Source organism: Myotis myotis, unplaced genomic scaffold (genome assembly GCF_014108235.1).
Source record: "Myotis myotis isolate mMyoMyo1 unplaced genomic scaffold, mMyoMyo1.p scaffold_m19_p_5, whole genome shotgun sequence".
Lineage (NCBI taxonomy): Eukaryota > Metazoa > Chordata > Mammalia > Chiroptera > Vespertilionidae > Myotis > Myotis myotis.
The window spans coordinates 26,850,872-26,869,712 of NW_023416357.1; the positions used below are offsets into that span (position 1 = coordinate 26,850,872).

Sequence of the window (18,841 nt, forward strand, 5' to 3'; positions counted from 1 at the left end):
ACCATCAATCAGAAAACAGATAACAGACTTGGCAGCCACACGAGGGACATTCCCATTCAACATTTTTATTTTTTTTAAATCTGGCTAGAGAGAGAGGACTTCTTTATCCTCCCCTTTTCTTCCTGAAATATGACTTTGATTTGTCTTATCATATGGCAAAATCCCCTGAACCTCACACTCGAAAGTCTATTTGAGGTCATGTTTGTAATGGCCATCTACAGACAAAGTGTCAGTGAAGTCGGAATTAATGTATTTGGAAGATTAATGGTGAAATCCTACAGATTTCTATTCTAGTGACCAAAATATTAAATTCCAGTGTTTATTATCCAGAAGAGGCTTTTTCCCTATTTTTCAATTCGTTATCTTTCATGTAATTGCAATTTACAACTTTCACTGTTAACTCTCAATGAGTTCAAAGAGAGGCAGAAATCTCAACCTGCTGCCAGCTAAGGCGATTCATGGGATAGACTCCAGGCACAGCTCAGAGGTCCTGGGAGAGGATGGTCTCACAGAGACCCTAGAGCCAATGAGCCTGCACCCCTGCTGTGTTATTGGGAACGCCTTGCCCAATCTCTGCAAAGGAATCCAATCATACTGAGCTCTAAAGGGCATGGCGCATCTCCCTACCACACAGATGGCTTCCATTTCTGGTCTGAACCTTTGTTGAAGAAAGCCAAGGAAGAGTTATCTTCCTTTAGTGCATTATGTGAAGAGGTTAGCCCAGTAATTATGATCTATTTTTCTTGGAAAAGCATGTAAGAAATCAGCCACACTCTCTTCATGCTTAACAAGTTTGCCAAATAACCACCACCCTATCCTTGGCCACTTCCTACTGTATCCATTCTCAAACCAAAAGCCTTTTACAAATGAAAGGGGACATGAGACCAACCCATACCAAATTCCCCTAAAAAGTAGAAGTTAATATTTTTTTAAAAATATTAACAGGATTTAGCATCTACAAATATTCAGTATTTAAGAAGTTGGTTATGAATGCTCTTTCAGCACCCACTATTCACATACTTACACAAAATTCTTCTGATATATAGAGTCTGATTTCCCCTTTTCAAGAAAGGAAAATAAATTCAAGGCAGACTTAAAGCACTTTCTAGATATGTAATAAACGTTCAAAAACCTGTTTTCCAAACCTTTAATATAGTCAAGACCTTAAGTCAGGGGTCCTCAAACTACAGCCCGTGGGCCACATGCAAATACAAATATTGTATTTGTTCCCGTTTTGTTTTTTACTTCAAAATAAGATATGTGCAGTGTGCATAGGAATTTGTTCATATTTTTTTTTTTTTAACTATATTTCCGGCCCTCCAACAGTCTGAGGAACAGTGAACTGGCCCCCTGTTTAAAAAGTTTGAGGACCCCTGCCTTAAGGCATTTGGACCACACATTTTCACTCTAAGTTATAACTCTGTGTGTGTCACTGATTAACTTATACTAAAGAATCTAATAATATTTTCTTTCCTAAAAATATTAAGACATTTTAAGGAAAGTCAAAGAGAAACCATTAATATTTCAGCTTAGGTCAGCCTGAAGGTCAGTATCTTCTCAACTTGCCCAGATGGCCCTCACTCTAGGAGTCCCAGTAAAGGGGACCACATGAAACATCTAAATGATGCATAATGTCTCATTCTGATATTAAGAAAATGGGGGATGCACCAATAGAATCATCAGTCTGATAAGATCAGCAATGCCCTGCCATGAATTCATCAACCCATTTGAAATGAACACCCAAGTTTGCAAACATGTTATATATACTAATAAAAGGGTAATATGCTAATTAGACCAGGTCAACCAGCCATCTTCTGGACATCCAAGTTTGTTCTGGACAAAGCCATGGTGGTGGGGGCCGAGGCAGAGGCAGTTAGGGGCAATCAGGCCGGCAGGGGAGAGCAGTTGGGGGTGAGATAAGGCCAGCAGGGGAGGGCAGTTGGGGGTGAAATCAGGCCTGCAGGGGAGAGCAGTTGGGAGTGAGATAAGGCCAGCAGGGGAGGGCAGTTGGGGGCGAAATCAGGCTGGCAGGGGTGGGGGGGGGGCAGTTAGGAGTGATCAGGCAGGCAGAGGCAGTTAGGGGTGATCAGACCGACAGGGGAGAGCAGTTAGGGGTGAGATCAGGCCGGCAGCGGAAGGCAGTTAGGGGCGATCAGGCAGGCAGGCAGGTGAGTGGTTAGGAGCCAGCGGTCCCAGATTGCGAGAGGGATGTCTGATTGCCAGTTTAGGCCCGAGGGCAACTAATCAAATAATTGCCATGGCCAATCAGCTGAGTACTGCATTCTATTAAAAATTAGGACACTAATAATGGACCAGCAGTTAGAGTGCAGCCATCTTCTAAAATGTCAATGCCTTTAGAGGTGGCCATAAATTTGTAGGCACAGTTTTCAAGGTGCAGTGCTTTCCCACTATTATTCTAGAACAGCAGAGGCAACAAAAGGCTAGACATGTGTGTGCTATTTTCAAATGGGCCAAAGAAGGCAGCATGACATATTTTAAACTGATTATTTGGCAATTTTCTCCAGCTTTTAAGATCAAAGAAGTCTTCACTGCAATAACAGAAGATCGAGCTCAAATATTTAAAGGGAAATGGGTCATCTTTCCTCTTTCACACATCACTGTTCCCACCATCTCATTGCAGATAGCAAGAGCTATACTTACCAAACCTTTGCAGGTTGAAAGAGCCACTGAGGAATTTTTGTGGGATCGTATGGAGCCTTGATAAAAACAGAAATCCTCAGGTGGGAAAGCCTGCACTGACTTAATGCCGCCCTTTCCCAGTGTCTGTACGATGAATCCAGGAGCCACCAGATGGCTGGATGTCTTCAATTCCATGTGGAAGTCGTGCCTGGAGCCTTTCAGTCGCAGGTGAAGAGAGTCCACTCCAGGCTGGGCCAGTGCCCTTTTCCTCCTCTGAGGGTGTGCGATTTCGTGGGACACGTAGTTGCCACTGTAGTCGACCTCATAGGGAGACACCAGGTCATATTCTGAAAGTAGAAGAATAATTTCAGAATTCTCAAAAAGAATACATTTGACCCAGTGATCCCACTTCTAGGAATATACCCCAAGAAGCTAGAAACACCAATCAGAAAGGATATATGCACCCCTATGTTCATAGCAGCACAATTCACCATAGCTAAGATTTGGAAACAGCCTAAGTACCCATCAGCAGATGAGTGGATTAAAAAACTGTGGTACATCTACACAATGGAATACTACGCTGCAGTACAGAAGAAGGAATTCTTGCCATTTGCAACAGCATGGATGGAACTGGAGAGCATTATGCTATGTGAAATAAGCCAGTCAGAGAAAGATAAATAGAGCATGATGTCACTCATTTGTGGAATATAGAGAATGACATAGACTGATGAACAGGGACAGATCCAGAGACAGAGAAGCAGCGATCAGACTGTCAATCCCCAGAGAGAAAGTAGAGGAGGGTGGGGGGTAAGAGGGAGAGATCAACCAAAGGACTTGTATGCATATATATAAGCCAAACCAATGGACACAGACAACAGGGGGATGAGAGCATGAGTGGGGGGGTGGTTGGGGGTTAATGGGGGGATGAGGACATATTTGTAATACCTTAATCAGTAAAGAAATTAAAGATAAAAAAAAGAAATAGCTAACAACAACAAAAAACAGAGTACAAAAGTTTTCAAATGTAACCTATTACCAGATGACACGTTCACTCAGTACAAAATGATGGAGCAATTTTCAATATCAACCCATCCACAAGTCCGAACTGTACAATGCACAAAAATCAGAGATAAGGGAATACTTTAAAAGTGGCCTTTCAAAGGGAAGTCACTGCTGTTCCTATAACCAATCCAGCAAATTCTGTAACACTTCAAAGGGAAAACAGATGGTAGGCTGAGTAAAACTAAAAAATTGACTTTGATTATTATATTTAATAATTTTACTATAATCTTTATAGCAGTAAACATTTCTTTAGTCATATATTTCAGTCTTTTACAAACATCTTCATTGTGCTAAGAAATTTTGGCTTAATCATGTTGTCAAGTTTTCAGACAACAGTTAAAAAGACAAATATGATGGGCATTCTTTGCTGCTAATTTTTTGATATTTGGTTACTAAATCACTGAACATGTAGGAGAAAAAGTAGAATACACACTTGCGGTTTCCCAGATGGGAACATTTGTAAATGTCGATTTGTGTATTTGCTCCCAAGGAAAGCCACTGTTGACCCTCCAGTCGGCCTGAGCTCTTAGTGCCTGATCCTATTTCACACCCCAGGGCCTTTCCAAGCCATGTGCCACACTCTTCCTCCCACCCCACTGCAATTTACAGTATTTAGCCAAAACCAGATTCAAATAAATGATTTTTAAGTCAAGAAAACTCCAAGGAGCTATCAGATTTCTGGCACCCATATAGGTCTGCGGAGCTTCGATCACAGTCTTACAATTGTACTCCGTGTACACCTGATTCACTTCCTCTCTGTGAAAAGTGCAGGAAGAGGCTTCCTGGAAACACTGTAGTTTTCTTCTCCAAAAAGTGTCTCCCTTATAGAAAATTGCTTATTTTTATTTTATAGCCAGGATTTGTTCTCTCAATACCATCATTAATGATATCATCTCTGCTCTCCAAAGGTTGGGAAAGGTTGTTGCTATCCCAGGCAGGACAGGTCTTTGTCTAGGAAGGGGTGGCTTCATGCCAGGGGCAGCTCTCCCTGTGAGGCCGTCCCCCATACTCGGAGCTGGGCTTTGAGACCACGTGAAGCTGCATTTGTCAAGGCTGGGGTCAAAATTGACTAGTTAATGATGTGTTAGCTTGATTTACACCTTTCAGATATTTAAACAATGGTATATGTGCCTCCATCTGCATGCTAGTGATGGGCCTGCACACCTCCCAAGAGGGCCTGCTGCCTACCCCATATTTTTTCTAATGATCAGAAAATAGCAGCTTAGTATTCCAGCAGGCCTGAAACAGATGTTAGGCTGTAGCGCTAAGGAGGGATGGGAAGATCTACCCCTGCAATGAGATGAACAGTCTTCAAAGACCTCTTGCATGCCTAATGAGACCCCGATACTAATATTCTCATGCAGACTCTAATGTCATATATATATTTTATTACCAATATATGTCATTAGGAGGCTGTTCTGTTAGATGCTTAAAACTGGGGCTCTATACAGCCTTTATGTGAGCTGAACATAGTTCTTAGAGTCATAAGATAAAATAAAACATCTCCCTACAGAAGTGGCATTTGGTCACAACTGAACAGTACTCGAGTAATTATTTATTTTCTGGAAAAAGAAGTTTTTATTCACAAACAAAACTGTCCACATGTCCCTGTGCTGTCCTGGCAGATAGCTGTGGTTACATGGAACAGAGAGGGTGGCATCCAGGGACGGTCAGAAAAGACATGCCTCAGGTTTGGGAGAGGCAGAGGAAGCCAAGGATGGGAAGGCAGAGAAGCCAAGGACGGACTGCCCGTGCTGAAGCCCATGGCAGGTGAGGGTTTGAGGCCAGAGGCCCATCTAAACAAGAGGCAGAATACCTGAGACCTTGGCTGTGGTCTCTGTGACCCCAGGTTTCTGTTTCCTCTGCTCAAGAGCTTTGGTGTATGACCCCTCTAGGCCCATTGCTGGGCCCACAGGCCTGGCCCAGTATAAATGAACAGGCACTTTGAGGGTGACGGATGAGATGGGCTAGATGCAGATTAGACAGGCAGCAGGTTCGGGCAGACAACATGATAACCAACCATTGAAATATATGTCAAAGCAGGGCACTGTGGCACATGGGGTAAAATACATTGGAATCTTTTCATAATTTCTAGGAGAATGAGAGAATAAAACAAACCCAGTTAAATTGTATGCAGAAAGGGAAAACATGTCAGGATTGTGTGTGTGTGGCATAAGTATATGATCACAGACTGAGCTATTCTGAAAAACAGAAGTGAAAAGTGCATGGCCAACCAGCCTTCCCCATTCCTGGGTTTCTGGACTAAGGGGACAGGCTGGTGTGACGTGGCCCAGTTATCACCTGTCATCCTGTACTCTGGACCTCGCAGGGAGTACTATCCAGTAACCACTAGCCTGTCTCCATTGCAACAGCGGCCCTGGAGTGAGCACAGAAGCATGTGGACTGCTCCAAACACTGGCTAACCCTCAAATTTATTGCACGTAAAAAGATGATTACCATTTTAAAAAAATCAAATTGTTTCCAGATGATATAAGCCATATTCTCATGACCTTGATTTTGGATGGCAGATATTATCTAGTTTTTAAAACGATGACTGATAAGCCCCTTTAACATAAATACATGTGATGTTGTGCTGATAAATGTGTGACAACCAGTTGTCTAGGGGGAAAAACAGGCTGGTTTGCAGAATTTTCCAATTTCTCTGGTGTAAATACTCCCACCATGGCTGATTTTGATTACCAGCGTGTGAAATCACTGAACATGGAGTTTAGAAGAGACGCATAGTAGCAGTTACATAGTATCTCCACCTTACTGATGCTATACAAGCAAATCCTATATAATAAAAAGCTAATATGCAAATCGACCAAACAGCGGAATAACCAGTCACTATGATGTGCACTGACCATGAGGGTCAGACATTCAATGCAGGACCTGCACCCTGGTGATCAGTGCACTCCCACAGGGGGAGTGCTGCTCAGCCAGAAGCCGTGGCGCAACGGGAGCCCCTCCCACCTCCGCATCAGTGATAAGGATGTCCGACTGATAGCTTAGGCCTGCTCCCTGTGGGAAATGGGCCTAAGCCATCAGTTGGACATCTTCCGAGGGCTCCTGGACTGTGAGAGGTTGCAGGCAGGGCTGAGGCACCCCCCCCCCCCCCCATGCACGATTTTCATGTACTGGGCCTCTAGTAACCTTATAAACATAGGTAGACTCATAGATAGAAAGCAGACTGACAGTTATCTGGAAGTGTGGGGGAGGTGGAGGGATTGAACAATAAAGAAAAACAACAGAGAAAGAAAAAACTCATGGACATGGAGAATACTTTGGTGATTCCAGGAGGGGGAGGAGTGGTAATGGGAGGTGGAAGAGGTTATAGGAGGGTAAATGGTGATGGAAGGAGACTTAACTTGAGGTGGTGATCATGCAATACAGTGTACATATGATGTGTTGTGGAATTGTGCACCTGAAACCTGTATAATTTTGTTAATCAGTGTCACCCACTAAATTCAATAAAAAGGAAAAAAAGTAAATCAATGTGAAAAAGGTTATAGCTAAAGAATTCAGTGAATGAACAAAATAACTACAGAATCTCACCATACAGTTATTATTATTTGGAGGGCAGTTAATATATAATTGCAGTAAACTGAAAATTCTAAACTAACTTTTCATCTTATGTTTTAAGATTATAATCCCCAAACTATTGGTTTGTGATTTCAAGAAAAACTTAATGTGATTCCTGACCTTTGAGAATCCTTTAAATAAGATCTTGGTCCTAATCAGGTTGTTTGTTCTGGTTTTTTTTAAAGAAGGAAAAATACACATGGCTGCTTCAGTCAGTATCCTGGACTACTTGATGTCGAAAGGTTTTTGGCCACAGCAACCAGCCTAGGAAGACTCTGGTTCCGTGGTCAGCAAACCATGGCTCGCGAGCCACATGCGGCTCTTTGGCCCCTTGAGTGTGGCTCTTCCACAAAATAACACATGTGGGCGCGCACATACAGTGCGATTGAAACTTCGTGGCCCGTGTGCAGAAGTCAGTATTTTGTAGAAGAGCTGGTATTTTGTGGAAGAGCCACACTCAAGGGGCCAAAGAGTCGCATGTGGCTCACAGGCCGCAGTTTTCCGACCCCTGCTCTGGTTTCAGGTGCAGGGCGTGGGGTGTGGACCATCTGTGCGTGTACTCGGGCTGAGCTGACCAGCTGCAGAGAGCTGATTTTGCACACTGTCTCCTCATTCTGTGTTTAGGGGTGTCACATCGATAGCCTGAAATCTGCCACGATGGGAGTAATGACCCCATGTTAACCAGCAAACGTTCCAAATCAGAGCTCCAAAGAGCCTCTTGTTAAACATTTACACCACTGGGCCAACCTCAAGGACATTGCCCTGCCTCCTGTGATGTGAATGCTTGAATGTAAATCAATATAAATTTCCAGAACACAAACACAGACCTATTATGCCCAATGAAACAAAGTTCTGAGGATCTTGTAAAACTTCGTAGGAGCTTAACTTACTCTAGAATTAAAAAGTTAGCAAATCTGTGATATGTTCCTGCTCTAAAAGGAGCCACAATTTTTATTACAGTGGCAAATTTGTAGGAAAAATCATTCAGTAATAAGGAAAAGCAATGCCAAATCAGCCAAAATAAAATGGGTGTTCCTAATGTTTGAAAATAGAATTTATCTCAATTTAGTTACCCTTTGTCGCCTCAAAGCGTATGGAGGCATAATTATTTCATATAGCCAGCAAAACTTGCAGTGTAGTTTGAAATATGTTTTAAACATACATTATGGCCCAAAGAGTTATTTCAGCTTACATAACGGATGCCTGGATTTGCAACAGTAAACTGACCCCAGCATCACACAGTGTACTCTAGCTCTGCTGTTCTCCATGGAAACAGGTAACACTGCTGAGGAGAAAATCTTTCTCTGGTTCTGCGAAAGCCGCCCCTGGACACTCACTCTCTCAGCTGAGTCTATTATAATTAAAGACCTAAAACAAATGCAGATGAGGAACGAGGGTGGTTTGTCCACTAAGCTGGACTTCACTGATGATGGACTGCACCTGCCCCTTCAGGTTCTGACCAAGCCAGGTGAGTGGCTGTCATGGACAATCTGGGCTGTGACGCCTACCAGGTTGGAGCTGCATGCCAGCCGGCAGGGAGTCCAGCTCGCAGGGATCTATTCTCCCAGGGTTTGGAAAAGCACACTTAGGCGGGATGCTTTGGCTTCTCCTCCTGGGAATACATGTTTCACTGTCTATAAAACTCTTATCTTAAAGGAAACTTCATAAAGTACTCTGAAAATCTCCCGAGACCTTCAGGAATTTTCATAATTTTAGAAAACTAAAGTTTTTACAAAAATTTTTTTTAAGTGTGTGTGTGGGTGCAATTAACTTCTAATGTGGATAAGTATATTGCATAATGCATGGTAAGAGAAACAATAAAGACGACTAGGGCAACCCCAAGTAGGTGAGCTTTAAATACACAGTGAAAACTGAGCTTTAAATCTTTCTATCATTTACATCTAGCGCCCTCTGGTGGTCCCGGAAAAGATCATCTGTTCCCACATTCATCTGTTTTATCACTTTATATATGATTTATATCTTCGTTCAGAAGATGATGTCATTTTAAAAAATTTAATTCTTACCCGAGGATATATTTTTTAATTGATTTGAGAGAGAGAGAGAGAGAGAGAGAGAGAGAGAGAGAGAGAGAGAGAGAAGGAGAGAGAGACATCGATTAGTTGCCTTCCATAGAGCCCCAACTGGGGATTGAACCCAGAACCTCGCTATGTGCAGAGACCAGGAACCAGACCTACGACGTTTTGGTGCATGGGGAAGAGGCTCCAACCAACTGAGCCACACAGTCCAGGGCCAGAAGGAGACAATTTCAACAGTAAATGCAGACATTAAATTATTTTATCATGGTGAAGAAATTACATTCAGGTATTTTGAATTATTACCTCTTTAATTTTCAAAAATTTCTGAAATTATATTGTGATAATCAAAGCTTGTTCTCCCTCTAAAAGTCATTTTTCACTTTTAAGATAACCGTTCATTGTTGGAAATGATATGAAGTATTAACATTGAATAATACCCAATGGATTGGGTTCAAATAAGAACCATCTAGCCACTGATGTTCCACACCTGCTTTCCCATTCACCCAGGAAATGTGACATTCCCCAGTGCTGTTTGTGAAATGCCGCTTCTGCGCCGTGGAAGTAAAACCACGCAGTGCAAAAGCGCCAGCTTTGTTTTTATGACAGAAGGCGGCACAGGGTGCGGACACTGCTTATGATGCCACACTACGCTCTTGAAGAGCCCCGACTTTGGTATTAAGATGGCGAGTGCTGAGCAGAAATGACTACCTCTGCCTCGGGGTCTGAGCCTAGGATAGAGCTTAAGTTAAAAATCAGGTGCGGCGGGGCGGGCGGGGGCGGGGGGGAGGGGAGGCGGAGTGGAGAATTGAGTAATATGCTCTCTATAAAAATTCTTCGATGCGCACATTCATACAACCTCTAGATTCCTCCTTGGCTCTGTCATTTTTAAAAATAAAACATATCCCCTTGCCTTTCCCTCTGATGTTTGTGGTAATAACGCTGGTGAGTTCTTGCTGGTTCACACGGAAACATAACGTAAATCTTGGTGAGTGGACTCAGGTGCTCCCTCATAGGAAGCAGAGGTGTCTTAGGAGAGTTCCTAAGTGATGAACGTGCGCGTTAGGGGGTCACCAGCGGCTACCCTGCAAGGACTGGAACCCCGCTCGCGGACTTACCGCCCTTTTTCACGCCGGCGGGCCACTCCGCAGGACCTGGAGGACGCCGGCTGCTCGGGCTCCCAGGTGAGGCCGCTGGGGGTCTCCAGGCGCACGCAGGTGCCTGCTGGAAAACAGCGGCGACACCTCGGTCAGACTGGGGGCTGCGCGAGGGGAGCCGCGGGGACCCTGCCCCGCTGTCGGGGACTCACCTGCACACCCACCTGCACCAGCAGCAGCACCCAGAGCGCCGCGCAGCCGGGGCCCCACATGGCCGCACCGCCCAGCGCGCCCCACGCCCGTCGCCCAAGCAGCCGACCCCGAGGGGAGAAAGCACGGCTTCACCCGGGGGAGCTCGGAAGGGTCCAGGACCGCGGGATGGTCCCCAGTCGGGTGTCGTGCAAGTGGGCACCCGGGACCCGATCCGACTGGAGTGCAGGAGCCTTCCCCTCCGCGACTCCGGCACCCGCGAGGGGCTTTTACTGCGGCTCCGCACCGCGCGGGGGGCGGAGTGGCGACCGCGGCTCGGCGGGGGCGGTGCGGAGCACCCGCCCGCATCGTGGGAGAATGGGGGAGGGTGTTGGAAGGAAGGCGGGAGAGGACAGGGGAGGGGAGGGAGAAGCGAAGAGGACGGAGGAGGGGAGCAGAGGGGGGAGAAAGGGGAGTTGGAGAGGAGCGGAGAGAGAAGAAGGAGGGCAGGAGGGCAGAAAAGAGGGGGAGGGAAGAGGCAGGGGGAAAAGGGGTGGGGAAGGAGAGCATTGAGGACTGGGAGAATCGGGATGCTCGCCTGTCCGAAGTCGGATCCTCAAAGGGCTCAGGAGGGTGGAGAGGGGCCTGGAGACGCTAGGCAGTGAGCAGGTTGAATGGCCTGCCCGTTGCCCTCCAGATCTACTGTTTGTCTACCCGCCTGGCCGTGCTTAGCTGTGCGCACAGCTTCTCCGGACCCTCTTCCCGAGGGCTTTGCCTGCGCAGTGGAAGGGGCAGACACCTGCTGGTTGGAGTGAGGCTGGACTCGCTGGGGCCCTGCTGGGTCCGCCCTCCTGCCTGATGGAGAAGATGGGGTGTGGTCTGGGGCGCCCGAACCTTCTGGGGAACCCGTGGATCTATGTGTATGTGCGTTGCTCTGGGGCTTGTGAGGTGATGGGTGACCTGGAGGTGGAAGAAGCTCCCACTTCCGGGCCATCTGCCCAGGGATGTAGCTGAGCTCCTGGTCCCCGGGGCTTAGGCTGCCCTCGACTGGCCTTGCCTGGGACTGCCTGTGCAGGGGCTTCTGGGTGTAGCCTTTGGATCCCAAGGAGGGGCAGGAGGGCGGCCACAGGCCTGGCAACAATCCCAACCCTGGTTCTGCATCTCTCCACAGCTTGTGTGTATACATGCGCATGTGTACGTTTCATTGTGAACGCTGTGTACGTGCACTTGGTGTGCACCTATGTATGTCAGTGCCCCCTGTGTGTGCACATTTGTGCATGTGTATGAGCTTGTGCATGAGTACACCTGTTACTGCTTGTGACCACTTTGCTCCAGTGGCTGCTCTTCATCTTTCTGACCAGTTACATCCTGCAGTTCTCTGGTCTTTGTGGCTCATGTTCAGTATAGCCAAGGGTCTCAGGAAGGTTCTGAGTTTCACTCAGGGCAGAGTTTCCCTTTGTCCTGAGTGAGTAGGGAGCACTGCATGCTCAGTAATGGGGATCTCTAATAATCTCTAATTAGCTCAAATATAGCCTGCAGGGAGTCAGATTCCCCAAGTCTGACATGAGGACACCTAGGGGCTCTCTATGTTTAAACAGATGCAACAAAAGAAGAATGGCTGGCCTAAAAGAATTCAATTAAAAAAATTTTTTTTTTAGTAATACCAATATGAGTCTCTTTCCATTGTGAGGAAAGAAACAATATTTTTTACAATAGTGAGCGTTTTTCCAGTTCCTTTAGCTGTTCACTGAATTCAATGTTCATCCCACACCTGGAATGCCTATAGATCACACAAACCAAAGGCAAACTCCAGCCTGGGGTTCTGGGTTGGGAGCTGAGATGAGGGAAACTGGTACACTGGGTATAACCAGAACTGCCAAGAACACAGTGCAATAATGTGATCTGTGACTTATAATAAGATAAACACACACACACACACACACACACACACACACACACACACAGGGTCTTCTAGTTGTGGCACAGGGCTCCTAAAACCCTTGGAATTTTCCAAGTGCTGAGAGCATTAAAGGTGTCTTTTGTAATGCTAATGAGTTGGCTTTGCACCCTAGGCTGTTGGTTAGTTGCCAGGAGAACCACATAGTGAATTCCTAAATACCAGTCCTGAAGGGGAGCTGTTTCTACTCTCTACTTGCAGACCTGGAATCACCTGTCTTTATCAATGGGTCCATGTGCTTGATCTGGCTGTCTGCAGCTGATCTGGTCTCTCTGGACCTCACTTTTCTATCTGCACAACAAGAATGGCAGCGATGGCTTGCAGATGTGTTGAGGTTAGGCGCACTGATCTACACACATAGCAAGAAAGAGCTCAACCCTGTTCTCCTCCTCCTTCCCCAGCTACTGGGAGTGGAGATCAACCTGGAGCTAAGTGTCCCCAAGGAAGAGGGTGGAAGAGTTTGACTCAAGTCAGACTATCACTGAGGAGGGACACCAGGGACAATAGAGCACATTTGACGATGTATTCCTGTTCCCTGCATCACAACAAAGTCAACTTGGAATAACATGTGTAAACCACAGCATTTTCCTACCAAACACTGTTGTGATCTGGCATTTACTTTTGCGGAGAAGTCTGGAAGCAGGTTTGATTTTGTTCTTCATTTGGGATCCTCATAGAACCATCACCTATCCTTGCTTTTGGGTTCTTTTAGAATGTGTTTGGCTGTGCATTTTGTCATATTTTTTCCTGAAACATCATAAGTGTGTAGATTTTTTTCAGCTTTGGGAAGATATAGATACTTATGTGCTTATTATTTGGGAGACATGATATTTAATAATTGGTATTTAGTATTAAAATAGACAGTTTAGATCATTGCTGACATAAAATGACAAAGATGATTACTGAAAAAGAAAGTATGTACACATGTATACAACTAAATGAGGTAAATAGAAATAGCATGTTTCATATTTCACAAAATATTTTCAAGGAACAGAGAGGGGAAAAAGCACAGAAAAGCAAATGAAATGCTACTAAAATTCTATTCCACAGACTTGGGAGTCAACATATAGGCTTTATTAGTAACTTTGAACATCAGAGAATTAAGCTAAGATCCTCTTGAAAAGTTGAAAGTAAATACTGATGGCTAAAATAAGATTATATGAGAATAGAAAAGTAAATAAGATATTTTGAATATATGGAAAAATAGAGAATAACAACAGGGAAAATAAAAATCAGAAGGTATAGGGTGTGACAACAGAATACAAAAAATTATAACAATACATACAATGGGTTAAATTTACTTACTATAGAACAAAGTCTTAGATTTTGTTATGGTAGTAAACTTCAATCATATACTCTTTAAAGTACACAAAAACTAAAATATTAAATTACTCAACTAATATTAAATTAGAATATTTTCCAGAGAAATAAAATAAAATTGAGACTGCCAGAATATGACCCTGGGTACATTTTCTAACCCCCAGGATGTTGCAGATAAGCTGCCAGTTGGTGTGGGAGAATTAATCAGCTGGGCACTCATGAGGATATTCAGAAAAGTTGCCTTTATTGCAGATTGCACTTGTGCCGTGACTCAGGGGAATCAGTCTCCAAATCCTGAGTGATGAATATGGACGAAGCTTTCCCTTTATACTCTTAGTTTCTTTGTCCCAAAAATATGGATCAGGCTTCTGGACCCTTCATGGGCTTTGCAGACTCTCGTGAGTTGGAATGGGGGAAGTGAGATTACACCCAGAGGCACTGGCACCAGCCCCTCCGGGGATTCTATATGGTTCATGGTTTATGGCCTCTGTAAAATGGGAGTATTCTGGGAAACAGGTTCTGAAAGGCAGGATAGGCATCACAGATAAGAAGGAAGTTTGATAAGAATGGAGTTTATCGGCAAGCAAAAGTGTATGGTTATCAGCAAGCAAGGGTGTATGTCAGAAGGCAGGTTGCTAGCACAGATTCAGAAAGCTAGCCCCCCAAATGTCTTATTTTTCCCTTCAAGGAGACTTAATTTTTCCATCTATGTAAACAACATGATAAAAACAGAACCTTCTGCAGAAGGTTGATATGAGGATGCAATAAATTGATACTTGTAAGTATCAATTTAGAACTTAGAACAATGCCTGGAATGTAGAAATTGCTGTATAAGTAGAATTAAAGTTTAAATGCAATTTAATGCATTTATATAAAAATAGTACATACTACTGTTAACAGAGGGGAGAGGGCCTCATCTCCTCCAGTTGCTTATGGGGTTGAAATTCTTGCACCATCCCAAGAAAAAGAATTTTTTGAGACTTGAATGGGAGGATGTGATATTGTAGGAAATTTTTTTTCTGTGAATCAAATCCCTGAGTTTACAAAGTCCCACTTTCCTCGGTACAGTTATAGAAAAAGTATAGCTTTAGTTTCAGCAGAGCTAAAATCAGAGTCAGTATCCAGAGTTTCCTTTCTATGTTGGAGCAATGTCCAGTCTAGCATCACGCTAGCTTAGCTTGTGTTCCCTGCTGCAGTCCTTAGTTGATTGATTACATGTGGGGTCCACAGGGCCACATGGCTATGGAGGAAACACAGGCAAATGCAAAGAAATCAAGAGTGAGCCAAAGCACAAGAGAAGTAAGAGTCACAAGTCAAGCATGTCAAGAGCAACAAGAGATTGAACTCTTTTGTTTCAGAGATAATGTTGTCCCAAATTTTCCTGCCCTTGCAGTGGCCACACCCTTTCTGGCCAACCATCCCTGTCCCCAGGTTTGACTGACAGGCAAGTACCTTCCCTATGTTACCCCAACTTTATGGGGCATGGATATATCTTCCCTTTGTTTGGATCCCTTCTCCCAGTGTTTTGCAGTGAATAGAATGGGGGCTCCTTGGGGAGCGCAAAGTTGCAGCTTCCTGGTGAAGCTGCCCAAATGACATGCTTATAATGTCTGGCTTCCCCCTTTGCTTCTTTCTTATTATTAATAACTAGCTAATTACAATGGTATCATTACTCTGACAAAATAAAACAAATGGGAAAAATAATTGGCAGTATCAGATCAGTACAGACCAAATTAAACATGAATATCAACATTTCCTCAGTTTAAAACTTTGCTTCCAAATCCACTTGATTTGCGTGAGAAGTAGTTCCAAATCTAGTTGATTTGCATGAGAAGTAGTTCCAGTGATTATTCCAGAATAAAGATTGCTTCCTTGAACAGAGTTTAGCATTTCTGCCAACTGGAGACCAAGAACTACACAGCAAATCTGTTGTGACCAATCCGATTCATTTTCCCATATCACATCTCATGTGTGAATACCTTGACTAAGTGGACTTACTGCCCATCAGACTCACACAAATCATGGGAGAAAAGAACCAGTCTTACTGTTTATAAAAGTGTCTGGAAAACATCAGATGATTTTCAGAGATATAGAATCTCATCTGCAATGTTGCAAACACCACAGTGTATGTGGTACTTAGTGCCCTGGGACAGATTCAAATGGCAACCTCCCCCCGATCTACAGCTAATTACCATGACTCCATTATGGAGCAATTTTAGCTCAGCTGTCTTATTCTATCTTCATGAGATGGAGAAATCCAAGCTCCCAAATTCCAAAATTCCAGATCAGTAACCACATGGTAGTATTTACAGATTAAGACCAGTGTACATACTATCCCATTAGTAATGTTTCTTTAATGAAGAAAGTGTGGGTCTGTAAAATCACTATGATGAAAATGTCTCCGTTGATTCCTGATAACTAAGCAATCATTTGTTTTGGAAAATCTGAATCCTCAATTTTTACTTATGTATAATTCAAATAAGAGCTTCTCACTTTCTAGCTTTGTCTACCAGTACACTCAAAAGAGCTGATGCATTTGGCTGGTCTTTTTAAATTCAGATTGGTAAGTGTACAAGTCTGATAGCATCCTTTTGTTAACATAAAAAAACATTCAAAGCTATAAAGAATTTTTGTGAGTTTATTTGAGCCAAACTGTCAACAAGTGCCAGGAAACAGAATCTCAAGGTATTGGGATAATGCTCCTGAGAATGGCCGTTTTTCACCTTGTTTCATACATTACAATCAAAAGAGAAGGCTTAAGTGAGTTACATAAAATCCATTGGTGATAGGTTAGGGAGGCTGGAGAGAGCAAAACAAGTGGTAGTGTGGGCTCTGGGATTGGATAAAAAGTAAAATGATAGACACATACTTCATTTAGTTAGGTGGGTACAGGATAGTTACCAGTCAACAATTAACATGATGACTATAACAATGAGGGAATTTATGGTCTCAGTCCTGGCACCCAGGAGTGTTTGGTTGTGTCCTAAGGGGGCCCAGAAAAAGGGGAGTTACTAGTTATCCTGACATTTCACAGGTATGTTAAAGATGCAAAAGGACAATAGGCTCAGTAAAGATTGAAGTTGATCTTTGTCAGGGAAGATACTGGACTAGGATATGACTACCCACTATAAATTGCTTTTTAATTAAAGGTTTTTATTTCAGACCACCCTTTGTGGTTATTTAGGTCTCTTGAGTTTGCAAGGCCACCTCACAGGCCTTTCCTGAGTTAGTCAGGTTAGCACGTGGCCCTTTTTCATCCACACTTTGATACAATTTGGAATTTAAGAATAAACTAAATATATAATAACTAAGATAAATTAAGTGAATGCAAATATAGATTATGCTTTTTCAAACTCTATCTGCCTCAAACACTGGGTAGGTCCCTCTTAGCAGGGACAGACACTGATTATGAAGTGCTAATTTAGATGTTGAAAAGTCACTTTCTAGAAAATTAAACTGTTGATCAGACAGTCCTGGACAATATCATCCTCATTTTTTCCAGTCCTTTCACTTGGGAAGTTCTGATCAAACACACCTTTCTCAGAACAGATCATCACATCCCTCTGCTTAGCAAGCTTTATTCTCTTTCTCTCTCTTCCTCTACCTGGCATCACATCATGCATTTGCTGGGAACCTTGTTTATTGCCTTCATTCTCCTGGAATGTCTTGCTCACAGCTACATCTCTCCCACTCAAGGTCCCAGCACGTGGTTGGGACTATCTCTGTGAAGGAACAGGGCTACATTCAAGTTTCCTCTTACCTTTTATGTTAGGAAAAGCCATGATTGTCAGGCTCCAGAGCAGTAGTAGGGGAGCAGATACCTCCCAGCCTGTCCTGAGAACCCCCAAACTCTGCTTTAGTGAGAGGCAGAAGGCATGAGCTCTTACTTGCATGTTAGCATGCAAATCAGCGGTTCTCAACCTGTGGGTCATGACCCATTTGGCGGTCGAATGACCCTTTCACAGGGGTCGCCTAAGACCACCCTGCATATCAGATATTTACATTACAATTCATAACAGTAGCAACATTACAGTTATGAAAATAATTTTATGGTTGGGTCACAACATGAGGAACTGCATTTAAAGGGCCAGAAGGTTGAGAACCACTGATGCAAATTGTTGGAAGAATAACATTTCTGTGCCCAGAGGCAGCAGCTGGCACAGAAGACGTGGTCTTCCCAGGTAGAATGCCTGTTAACTGTGAACATATAATCTGTGTCCACTTTCTCCTGACTATACCCCGCAGAAGTCACCACAGAGGAGACGAGAATTCGAAAGTTTACATTTTAGAACACGCAGCGGATTTAAGCCTTTCAATTCAAAATCTGCCTACATATTTTACATCATCTGAGCTTCTCCTTTGTCATACTTCAGAGCAGAGACTGACTAGAAGGGAGGAAGAATTGACCAGATTCCAGGAAAGGACCTACCCCAGTAGGCCCAGGTGGATGCTAGACTTCAGTTGGCACCAGGCAAGGGGACACTGGTGCTCAGAACTGGGCCACATGAACAACAGCTCAGTGCAGAACTGTGTGGCAGAACCAAGAGGCAGAAAATGGCTCCAGGGCAGGGGGGAGGCTCAGGGACTGAAGCAGATGGTAAGAGCAAAGCCCCAATCAGAAGATCAGAGCAGAGGGCAGATTTAACCAACGAGAGCCTGGTTGTCTGGCAGAGATGACAGCTATGAAGGGGTGAGTGTGTGCCCTTTGAGATGCTGTACAGTTTTGAAGAAGTGACAGCGAGGCTGCTGCTCCACTTAATCAGCAGCTTCTGGGCACCATGTGTGGTTTCGATAGAAGTTCCAACATGTTTGGGGCTCACAGTCTAAAGCTAACCAAACATACAAGGCCTTTCAAAGTGAGAGGCAACATGCATTTATATGAGAGCAATAAGAATAGTTTTCAGGGCACACTGATTTAGGCGGAAGCAAGTAAGAGCTCATGCCTTCTGCCTCTCACTAAA

The 18,841-nt window shown here is 44.0% G+C and overlaps 1 protein-coding gene across 3 annotated transcripts in view; it reads right to left on the reverse strand.

Annotated features, from left to right (window-relative positions):
- Positions 1-10,898, reverse strand: part of ADAMTS16 (ADAM metallopeptidase with thrombospondin type 1 motif 16) — a 107,950-nt gene extending 97,052 nt beyond the window's left edge. For 2 of the 3 annotated variants that reach the window (XM_036310386.1, XM_036310384.1), the window contains exons 1-3: positions 10,627-10,898; positions 10,436-10,541; positions 2,662-2,987 (exon numbers count right to left, since the gene is read on the reverse strand). In XM_036310386.1, the coding sequence (XP_036166279.1) occupies positions 2,662-2,987; positions 10,436-10,541; positions 10,627-10,686 (492 nt within the window). In that variant the 5' untranslated portion in view covers positions 10,687-10,898. The remainder of the gene's footprint in view (positions 1-2,661; positions 2,988-10,435; positions 10,542-10,626) is intronic. The other variant, XM_036310385.1, reaches the window with a different exon arrangement.
- Positions 10,899-18,841: the final 7,943 nt, after the last annotated feature.